The sequence below is a fragment of the Centropristis striata genome, chromosome 3, assembly GCF_030273125.1.
Source record: "Centropristis striata isolate RG_2023a ecotype Rhode Island chromosome 3, C.striata_1.0, whole genome shotgun sequence".
Classification (NCBI taxonomy): domain Eukaryota; kingdom Metazoa; phylum Chordata; class Actinopteri; order Perciformes; family Serranidae; genus Centropristis; species Centropristis striata.
Window position 1 is genome coordinate 557,629 of NC_081519.1, and position 11,286 is coordinate 568,914.

The 11,286-nt window shown below is 40.4% G+C and overlaps 1 protein-coding gene across 1 annotated transcript; it reads left to right on the forward strand.

The window, feature by feature from the left end:
- The first annotated feature begins 3 nt into the window (after positions 1-3).
- On the forward strand, positions 4-10,298 carry ccdc51 (coiled-coil domain containing 51). Its single transcript, XM_059329047.1, has 7 exons — positions 4-112; positions 984-1,076; positions 1,179-1,371; positions 2,463-2,600; positions 3,528-3,692; positions 4,491-4,697; positions 7,662-10,298. The coding sequence occupies exons 2-7, from the start codon at positions 1,072-1,074 to the stop codon at positions 8,319-8,321; spliced, it is 1,368 nt and encodes a 455-aa protein (XP_059185030.1). The 5' UTR covers positions 4-112; positions 984-1,071; the 3' UTR covers positions 8,322-10,298.
- The last annotated feature ends 988 nt before the right edge of the window (positions 10,299-11,286 follow it).

Sequence of the window (11,286 nt, forward strand, 5' to 3'; positions counted from 1 at the left end):
TGACTGAAAGCTAACTGCTTGCTGTTTAATTTGACATCAAGATGCTAACTAGTTAGCCAAAAGAAAGTTGGTCCGTGTGACATGAAAGATCTGACAACACTGAGGAAAACAGGTTCGTTTATATGTCTGAGAGAAACAACCAGAGACTCTTTAAAAACTACCTGAAAGTCGGTTTACCGGTAACTGACAGCAACGTGGAGCTAAATGCTAACTAGCCGTGAATGGAACAGGGAAATGAATCACTTAACCTTGGAGGAAAAATATTCATGGGAAAAAAAACTATCAGACCATCCTTGTTTTCTTCAATGTCTTATTCATTTTAATGCCTGGTACAACTAAAGGAACATTTGTTTGGACAAATATAATGATAACAACAAAAATAGCTGATAAGAGTTTAATTTAAGAGCTGATATCTAGACATTTAACATGGTTTTATTCATAATGATTTTGGTTAATATCAAGAATGTTTCCATGACTATAGATGTAAAAATTGATTTTAAAAAAAGACACAAAATTCCAAAAAATAGATGTAAAATTGGTTTAAAAAAAGACACAAAATGACAAAAAAGACACCAAGTAAACAAAAATCAGCAAAATTACTAACAAAATGGCCAAAGAATCTGAGGTAAACTGTTCCCTAGCAGAGCAGTGTTGGAGATTTTTAATGGCTGGTTCAACTAAAGGTACATGTGTTTGGACAAATATAATGATAACAAAAATAGCTGATAAGAGTTTGATAATAACCAAAATCATTATCAAGAAAAACATGGGAAATCCCTAGATATCAGCTCTTAAGTTAAACCATTATTAGCTGTTTTTGTTGTTATTAAATAAACGAAGAGTTGCATTTAAAGAAATATGTCATTCTTCAATGTTTTGGTCAATAACTGAACAGTGAATCACATGTTTGATGGTTTGAACTTCTGCAACATGCTCACTTGATACTTGATCAGATTGATCTGTTTGATCTGTTTTTCTCTCAGGTCCCTGGTTCAGTCTGGACTCTGGAGCTGCAGTAAACGTGGAGCTGTGACAGTTTTCCAGCTGCATTTCTGACTGCTGTTCTTCTCAATGAGGTATTTCTGCACAACGTTGCTCATAGTGAGACTTGGTTTTAACTTGTTCCAGTAAAAAACAACAACCCTGAAGCTGATGATGGACTCTCTTTCCTGTGTCAGGTCCAGAGGAGCTCAGGTCTGGCTCCGGGCTCCGGGCTCCTGCTGTCTGTCGCGGCTCTGCCTGCCTGGATCTCTGCCCAGCAGACTGGCTCTGGTCCGGACCTACAACCAGCCTCCACCCACAGACCCCAGGCCTCCTGATGAGAAGGGCCGGGCTGAGGTGGTGAAGCAGCAAGCCCTGGCTGCCCTCCAGGTACAGAGAGTCCCTCTTATTCTTTAAGCCAGGAACACACCGTCCGACTGTCCCCGACAGTCGGACGACGTCGGTACGCGTCTGTTCATCTGCGTCGGGAAGCTGTCGGCCTCGTCGGCCCGATTCAACAGGCTCAGTCGGGGAGCGTCCGCCGTCGGGACAGTAGACTCATTAGGTCCTCTGATTGGCTGTGTGCTAGCTATGGTGGATCTGATTGGTGGTGCTCTAGCGAATCAGCGCGGTGTGTGGGAGGGGCGGAGACTATTAATTAATTACTATCTTCGGGCAAGAACGAGTCCGAGAGCAGACAACGACCATCAGCTCAGTCAGAGCGACCAGCAAAGCTTCGCTCCATCAGCTGCAGCCAAGCTTTGTTCTACAAAACGTCCAAAACGTCTCAAAACTAATAACAAGCTTCATGCTGTGTGGCTTTGTTTTTAATCTCCACGGTTACTTCCATCTACTTCTTCTATGATTTCTCTGTTACGTCATTTCCTGTTTTGGATTACAGTCAGGAGACTAGCGCCCCCCGTTGTTAGGGAGACTTATTGCATCTCGCGCTAGTGCAGAACGTACAGGCTGCTGTGTAGTCGGCAGTCGTCGTGGCGACGTGTTTCACTGCTTTTTTCCACCCGACTGAAGTCCACACACCGCCCCGTCGGGTCCCGTCGGGGTTAAAACTTTAGGTTTTAACATAAAAGATTTTAGTTCTATAGTGGTGCTTTTCAGCCTCTTGTGGCCAAAAAGAGTATTACAACAACAAATGCAAAAAGAAAAAGATCCAGACAAAATAATAATATAATTTGTCCAATCTTTTTTTTCTAAAAGTAAAGAACTTAGGAACTTATTTTTTCACCTGTTCTTAAGTCATAAAGACAGGAGCGAAAACTATTTAGAAAAGACACATAAAATGTGTCTTCGCTTTCAGGGCTGCCATCGTTTTAAGAAATAAAGTTGAATATTTTGTCAAAAGACTGATGTCTGCCTTTGTGCTGAAGATGTTTCTGAGAGCTCCAGGCCTGATTCAAATAAAAAAGTTGAAACTAAACTAAAATGCCGTCCTCCTTTTTCCCCCTCTCTCCCTCCTCCAGCATGCAGGTGAGTTGGGTCAGCAGTGGGGTCAGAGGTCGGCTCAGGCAGCCAACGCCACCGTCAGCTACTGGTGGGAGAAGTACGAGGAGTTTGTTGGACTCAACGAGGTCCGAGAGGCCCAGACCAAGGTCACAGAGGTCAGCAGACAGTAAGGAGCGGGAAACCTCGGAAATCCAAAGTTGAATAAAATAAATTAATAAAGAAAATAAAATAAAATAAAAAATATTTTATTTTATTTCATCTTCTATATTATTTTATTATATCAAAAAGATTTTCATTTAATTTTATTTACTGTATTAATTTATTTTGTAATTTAATTTACAAATAATTTAATTAATTACAATAATTTAAAAATATTGTATTTACTATATTCATTCATTTAAATAGATATTTAATTTACTATTATTATTATTATTTACTTTTATTTTTAAATACTTAATTTTGTTTATGATTTGAATTTATTAAAAAATATTTTATTTACTATATTTTATTTTAAAATACATTATTTAATTTACTATATTCATTTATTTAAAAATATTCTATTTACTATATTTTATTTTTAAATACTTTATTATATTTTATTTTAAAATATGTTATTTACTATATTAATTTATTTAAATTGGTATTTTATTTACTATATTTTATTTTCAAATACTTTATTTTATTTACTATATTCATTTATTTAAAAATATTTTATTTACTTTATTTTATTTTTAAATACTTTATTTTATTTACTATATTAATTTATTCAAAAATATTGTATTAACTATATTTTATAAATTATTTAATTTTGTTTATTATATTATATTATTTTATTTATTTATTTGCATAATTAATGTTATTCTTAGCCTGTTTATGTACTTTTGTCGATTACATGATGTTTGTATGAGCATTTTCTGTATTTGTTGTAAGTTTTGTGTGTGAGATAAGCCCTTCAGGGTTGCTTCTTGTTTTTTTTCTGTTGTGTCTCTGTTATAAATAAGCCTGTTGATAGTCAGTGAAAACCACCAGATATTCCACAGACTGTGAGGTCTCCACAGCTCATTGTGTCTCCGTTCCTCCAGGCTGAGTCAGCGTTCATGGTGGCCAGAGGGATGGTCCGAGAGGCTCACAGCAGCCTGGAGGCCCTGCAGGTCCGTCTGAAGGAGGTCAGAGACCGGCTGGACCGAGTCTCCAGGGAGGAGGCGCACTACCTGGAGCTGGCCACGCTGGAGCACAAACTGCTGCAGGTTAGTGGACAGAAAGAGGAAATAAAACCACTTAGTAATCATATTATTTAGGGATTTCATAATTAACTGTTTAACCATTAACTGAGAATTTGGATTAATTAATATTATTAGTTAACTAGTGAAAATAAGTAAAAAAATAACAATATTAAACAATAATGACATAAATAATAACAATAATAAAAAATATTTATATTTATATATATATAATAGCTGCTATATATTTTCTAAATACAGTTCATCAGTCTGCAGTCTAACACTGCTATAACAACATAAATCTTTTTTAAAAAAAGATAATTTTTTTTCATTTATTTATTTCCTGTTAAGCATCTTTGAGTGTTTAGAAAAGCGCTATATAAATGCAATGTATTATTATTATTATTATTATTATTATTGTTGAGTTGAATTTCTTTGATAAATTTTTTTTTAAAACATTTTAATTAAACACAATCAATATATAGAAAACTTTTCAAAGTGCCCAAGTGGATCCAGTTGCTGCAAACGGTTTATTTCTGGCGTCGTTTTAAATGAGACGTGATTTTAAAGAAATATTACAATTTTAAGCTTCTTTTGGTTACTTATTATAATAAAGGCTGTATTTTTGGCAGTTTAAAAACAAACAAACATACTTTTTACACCAACCGGGGTTTTTTAAGGTTCTCTGATATAGCTTCTATATTAGCATCCCTAATATGATTATAATGATATTATTAGTGCTGCTATAATAGGAAATATAGTGTTTGGTCAAACAGAGAGATCAGCTGAAATAAATCCTAATGAACCTTGTTGTTTCTCCTGCAGGAGGAGCGGCGTCTCCGCACAGCGTATGAGAACGCCGAGGGCTCGGAGAGGGAGAAGTTCTCCTTGTTCTCAGCCGGCGTCAGGGCGAGCCACGAGAAGGAGCGGTCCAGAGCCGAACGCACCAAGAACTGGTCCATCCTGGGCTCGGTGCTGGGGGCCCTGATCGGGGTCATGGGCTCCACCTACATCAACAGAGTCCGCCTGCAGGTCAGGAGGAGAAGACGCTTTTACTCATAGTTAACGCACTAAATATAACATTTTAAATGACAAAACAGACAGGAAATGTCTTGTTTGATACACTCAGAGGCCAGGTCGGGGGATTTTTATGATTCTTTTGACAGGATTTCTTCCGTTTAACATCTCAATAAATTAGAATATGATGGAAAATGCCCCTCACAAAGCTGAAAAGGGGTTTCTGTTTTTATCACATGAAAAGTTGACTATTTTACAGTAAAAATAGATATAAGAAAGAATAAAGGAAAGGAACATTTAGAAATGAATTCATGATATACATTTATCCATCCATCCATCCATCCATTTTCTTCCGCTTATCCGGGGCCGGGTCGCGGGGGCAGCAGGCTAAGCAGGGCCTTCCAGACGTCCCTCTCCCCAGCCACAACGTCCAGCTCCTCCTGGACCCCGAGGCGTTCCCAGACCAGGAGAGAGATATAATCCCTCCACCGTGTTCTGGGTCTTCCCCGGGTCCTCCTACCAGGTGGACCTGGAACTCCTCTAACGAGAGGCGCCCTCTTGCTCTTTCGGTCACTACCCAAGTTCATGACCATAGGTGAGGGTTGGAACGTAGATGGACCGGAAAATCGAGAGCTTTGCCTTCCGGCTCAGCTCCTTCTTCACCACGACGGTCCGGTACAACGCCCGCATCACTGCTGACGCTGCACCAAACCGCCTCCATCTCACACTCTGTTCTACCCTCACTCGTGAACAAGACCCCGAGATACTTGAACTCCTTCGCTTGAGGCAGTACCTCTCCCCACCCAGAGGGGGCAGTCCACCGTTTTCCGGCAGAGAACCATGGCCTCAGACTTGGAGGTGCTAACTCTCATCCCAACCGCTTCGCACTCGGCTGCAAACCGCCCCAGTGAGTGCTGGAGGTCTCGGCTTGATGAAGCCAAAAGAACCACATCATCTGCAAAAAGCAGAGATGCAATTCTTAGGTCACCAAACCGGATCCCTTCCTCCCCGCGGCTGCGCCTTGATATCCTGTCCATGAAGACCACGAACAGAATCGGAGACAAGGGGCAACCCTGGCGGAGGCCAACGCCCACTGGGAACGTGTTTTACGTTGTGCCAAGTATGCGGACACAGCTCTCACTTTGGTTCTATAGGGACCGGATAGCTCGTAGCAATGAGCCCGGTGCCCCATATTCCCTCAGTACCCCCCACAAGACTCCCCGAGGGACACGGTCGTAAGCCTTCTCCAAGTCCACAAAACACATGTAGACTGGATGGGCAAACTCCCATGACCCCTCCAGAAGTCTCGCAAGGGTAAAGAGCTGGTCCGTTGTTCCACGACCAGGACGGAAGCCGCATTGTTCCTCCTGAATCCGAGGTTCGACAATTGGCCGGAGCCTCCTTTCCAGCACCCTGGAGTAGACTTTCCCGGGTGGCTGAGGAGTGTGATTCCACGGTAATTGGAACACACCCTCCGGTCCCCCTTTTTGAAAATGGGAACCACCACCCCAGTCTGCCACTCCACTGGCACTGTCCCAGACCTCCACGCGACACTGAAGAGGCGTGTCAACCATGACAGCCCAACAATGTCCAGAGCCTTCAGCATCTCAGGGTGAATCTCATCCAACCCTGGCGCCTTGCCGCCGGGTAGCTTTTTGACTACCTCGGCGACCTCTGCCAGGAATTCGGCCTCCCCGAATTCCTCCCATACCCGAGTTTTCGCTTCAGCGACTGCCGGTGCTGCAGCCCTTCTGGCCGAACGGTACCTGTCTGCTGAGTCCAGAGACCCCTCGGCCAGCCAAGACTGAAAGGCCTCCTTCTTCAGCTTGACGGCCTCCCTCACCCCTGGTGTCCACCAGCGGGTTCTTGGGTTGCCGCCACGACACCGACGGCCTTCAGGCCACAGCTCCTACCAGCCGCGTCAACAATTGAGGCTTTGAACATGGCCCATTCGGACTCCATGTCCCCAGCCTCACCCGGGATGTTGGAGAAATTCTTCCGGAGGTGTGAGTTGAAGACCCTGCAGACAGGGGCCTCCGCTAGACGTTCCTGGAGGTGAGCCCAACTATTTCTAGTTGGTAACGATTCACCTCCGGCACAAGCTCGGGCTCCTTCCCCGCCAGCGAGGTGATGTTCCACGTCCCCAGAGTTAGCCGCTGGAGCCGGGGGTCAGCACGGCCAGGTACCCGCCTTCGCCTGCTGCCCGACTCCCACTGCACCCGACCCCTATGCCCTACTCTGCGGGGGGTGGGCCCACAGGTCGGCGGATCCATGTAGCTTCTTCGGGCTGAGCCCGGCCGGGCCCCGTGGACAAAAGCCCGGCCACCAGACGCTCGCCTGCGTGCTCCCCTCCCGGGTCTGGCTCCAGGAGGGGGCCCCGGTTTACCCGTGCCGGGCGAGGTGCACTGATATTCATGGGTCCGCCTCATAGAGGTCTTTTGAATATACATTATGATATACATTTACGTCCTATTTAATTATAATGTGTTTAATTGAATAATTATATTTATCAGCTCTATCAACTTCCATTTAGTTAATCATACATTAATCATCAATTATTTATTTATGTATAGATTTATTTATACATGTTAACTGGGTCTCCTTTCTCTTTACTAAGAAACATCTAAATATATGACATCACTATATTTTTATTGAGGCATTATTGTGATGTTCCTTTTTCCTGTGGAAGTGGTTTTACTGGTTTTACTGGCCGGTCTGAACCGGGGACCTTTCCCTGCTCATCTATTGGTTGGTGATTGTGTTACGTCACTGAGATATCAAACACGTTTGATATGATCCAAACCAAGACTAGTTAAAGACTGATATGAAACAGATTACTACCTTAAACTAACTATGGAGATGACGGAGCAACGTGACTCCAGTAAAACTAGATTTACTAAAGACTTTCAGCTTCTAGTCTTTAGGGACTGGGGGAATGTTTTGGTATAAGCTCAGCATTAGTCTCTCTGTCATCTGTAGGAGCTGAAGAATCTGCTGCTGGAGGCTCAGAAAGGTCCAGAGAGCCTGCAGGAGGCGCTCCGGGTCCAGGCTGGAAACCATCGCTCCCAGCAGGAGGAGCTGCAGACGCTCATCGACAGCCTGGGGCTCGCCCTGAGCCACGCCTACTCTCAGAGGGACGCCGTCCTCCAGGACAGCAAAGCTCCCAGCCCGGCCCCGCCCACGCTGCCTCTCTCCGTCCTCAAAGACCTCCAGACGGGCCGCCAGAAGACTGAGGCCCTCCTGGAGGCCCTGCAGCCTCAACTGGGAACGCTGGAGCGAGGACTGGGGAGAGTGGAGGGAGAGATGTCGGTGGTGAGGAAGCTGCTGGAGACCAGAGCGAAGCCTGAAACACCATCTGAAGCTCCAGCTGAAACACGATCTGAACCACGATCTGAAGCTCCAGCTGACCCTCAGGCTGCTCCGCCTCCAGCTCCAGCTCCAGTGAGCCCAGAGAGGGCGGAGCAGTGGGAGCAGTGGGAGCAGTGGGAGGCGGAGGAGGTGGTGAAGCGTCTGGAGGAGACCCAGAGGACTCTGGGAGAACGGATCCACACTAACACGGTTTATAACGCCGTGTTCACCTACACCGCCACCGCCATCACCATCTCTGCCGTCTACCTGCTGCTCAGAGGAGCCGGATAGACTTTATACCATTAAAATAATAATATTAATAAATATGTTCACATGCACTGAACCACCATCAGCTACTGGGAGCCAAAATACAACAATAACTGAGCTTATACAGTCATGGAAGAAATATTAGAGCCTTGTTTTCTTCAGTTTCTTGTTCATTTTAATGCCTGGTACAACTAAAGGTTCATTTGTTTGGACAAATATAATGATAACAACAAAAATAGCTGATAAGAGTTTAATTTAAGAGCTGATATCTAGACATTTAACAATTTGTTTTTATTTCGATAATTTTGTGTCCTTTTTTGATCATTTTTACATTTACAGTGATGGAAACATTCTTGATAATAACCAAAATCATTATCAAGAATGTTTCCATGACTGTAGATGTAAAAATGATCAAAAAAGGACACAAAATAACAAAAAAATAGATGTAAAAATGACGACGAAAAATTATCGAAATAGAAACTAATTGACCCAAAAAATATGTAAAAATGATCAAAAAAGACACAAATTACAAAAATGACACACAATTACCCCCCAAAAAGGGCAAAATTACCAACAAAATGACCAAAGAATGTGAGGTAAACTGTTCCCCAGCAGAGCAGCGTTGGAGTTGGAGCTGATATATTTAGACATTTAACATGGTTTCATTGATAATGATTTTGGTTACTATCAAGTAAACCATGTTAAATGTCTAGATATCAGCTCTTAAATTAAACTCTTATCAGCTATTTTTGTTGTTATCATTATATTTGTCCAAACAAATGTACCTTTAGTTGTACCAGGCATTGAAATGAACAAGAAATTGAAGAAAACAAGGGTGGTCTAATATTTTTTTCCATGACTGTAATTGATGGGTATATTAGGCAAAGTTAGTCGAGCCACGTGAGTTTTTGATTCAGCCTCGTCAGCCTCAGAGGGAGAGAGCTCCTTGATGAGTTGCACTTGACTTTTTTTGCCAGACGTGTCAGGAAAACCTCCAACATGTTAATTTATGACGTTCCACAGGACATGAAGGTCAGTATGAACACCTGAAGGAGCAAAAATGAACAAGAATAAATTAACTGTCATGTTAGAAAACAGTCCTTATGAATGACAAAATAAAAATTACCAATTTAAGCCCTATTATTAAAGTTTTACAAAGCTCTGATTGCCTTTAATCGCTGCAGTCTTTTCTGCTCTTTAGATCAAATATAAATAAGTGAAATGAACTGTGTGTTAAAATGTATAAAACCTTTGTGGAGAGGTGCAGACTGAGTCTCTGCAGGTCTGAACCTCCTGCTGCTTGAACATGATGATGATGATGATGATGAACTCTGTTATTAAACTGTCTGTGCTGCTGAGTTATTGTTTGTTTAATAACAAACTAAATCACTGTTTGTTTGATGAAGAAAGACTTGATTCATTGTTTCACACGAGCTCTACAGAATTATTCCTGTTTATTATCAAACAAAACTGAGGCCTGTAAATAATAATTATTTTCATTATCGATGATGATCTGCTCTGAGGACTTTCGCCTTTTTAAATGTTTTTGAATGATTCTAATTGTAAAAATATTTAGTTTATTATCATATAAGACAAAGAAAAACTGGAAATCTCCACATTTGTGAGGTTGAAACCAGCTTTTTTTTTATTTTCTTTTGGCGTGTTTACATAATTAATGACCTAAATACAGCAGACAAAAACTTAGCTTTGTCATATTATTATATTATATATTATATTATTTGCTGTTTTTTGTTCTTAAAGATGAGCCAAGATAACATCCATAATACGCATTTGTCTATTTACATCTGTAGAGTTCAGAGAACTGTAGAGGCCTAAATTCACCAGAAGTAATCATCATTTCCATCTGTGAACACAAAATCTGAGATAACTTGTCTTAATGTTGTTAAATGTGTCTTAATGTGAGTAATTTCCTGGGGAAGTTGCATGGTGATATATATATATATATATATATATATATATTCAGCTGGAGTGTCTTGATAATGTATGGACTTTTACAATACATATCTTTTAAAGGCCATTTTCTCAAAATGAGTTTTATTTTTCTTCTCAAACTTGATGCAGAAATCTCTCCATTTCAGTAAAACTTTCTAGTTTCTTTCTATAGTCTAAAAGTTTCTTTAACTCTCATCGACTGGTTTATTTAGCATTTTTATACGTAAAACTCCATTTAGAAAAAAAAATGCTGTTGACAGATTTATTTAACAAGGTAATCTGTCATATTTAAACATAACGTTTCAGAAAACGTGTAATACAAAAAACAGAAAATATAATTAATCAGTTTGTGACAATATCGATTTGTTAAAATTGAAGCATTTTCTCTTAATTGTCCATTTTTAATATATTTAGTGAATCCCTTTAGAAAGTGTGTGGTAGTTCCAGCAGCGGCCAGCAGGGAGCAGCAGAGAGACACAAAGAAAACCTGAAACCTGCTCAGTCTGATTTATTTTCTCTCGTCTTCATCTTCATCAATCTGCTGTTTGTTCTGTATCTACAGTACAATGCACAGGAAAAAAATAGAGAAAACAAAAAGCTATATGCAATAAATATATTTATTATATTTAATTTATAAATCATTAAAAAATATATATTCTATTTTTTTTAAAGATTTTATATTTCCACATTTTTAAAATATACTATTTATTATTTTATTTATTGCTAATTTTATCCACATTTATTTTTTAATTTTACAGATTTATTCGTTTTTTTTATGGAACTCCTACCCACACTAAAAAAACAGTTCAGGACTGTAGTGAGGCAAATAAAATCAGATAATTAAAATATAACAAAAATTAAATTAAATAAAATACCCAACAAATATATATGATAAAAAACAACTAGAAAATGTCCTCTGGGTAAATAGTGAAAGGGCCACGGGGGCTACTGCCGGTGTGTATACACTATGATGAGATTCTTCAGAGATTTCAAACAATTAATACTAGTAATGTTATGATACTATATAATATACAAG

What these genes read in the sequence shown, in the direction of transcription:
- ccdc51 (XM_059329047.1), top strand. An exon ending in TGGAGCACAAACTGCTGCAG is followed by an intron (nt 3,693 to 4,490) that starts GTTAGTGGACAG and finishes TTTCTCCTGCAG; the next exon opens with GAGGAGCGGCGTCTCCGCAC. An exon ending in TCAACAGAGTCCGCCTGCAG is followed by an intron (nt 4,698 to 7,661) that starts GTCAGGAGGAGA and finishes TGTCATCTGTAG; the next exon opens with GAGCTGAAGAATCTGCTGCT.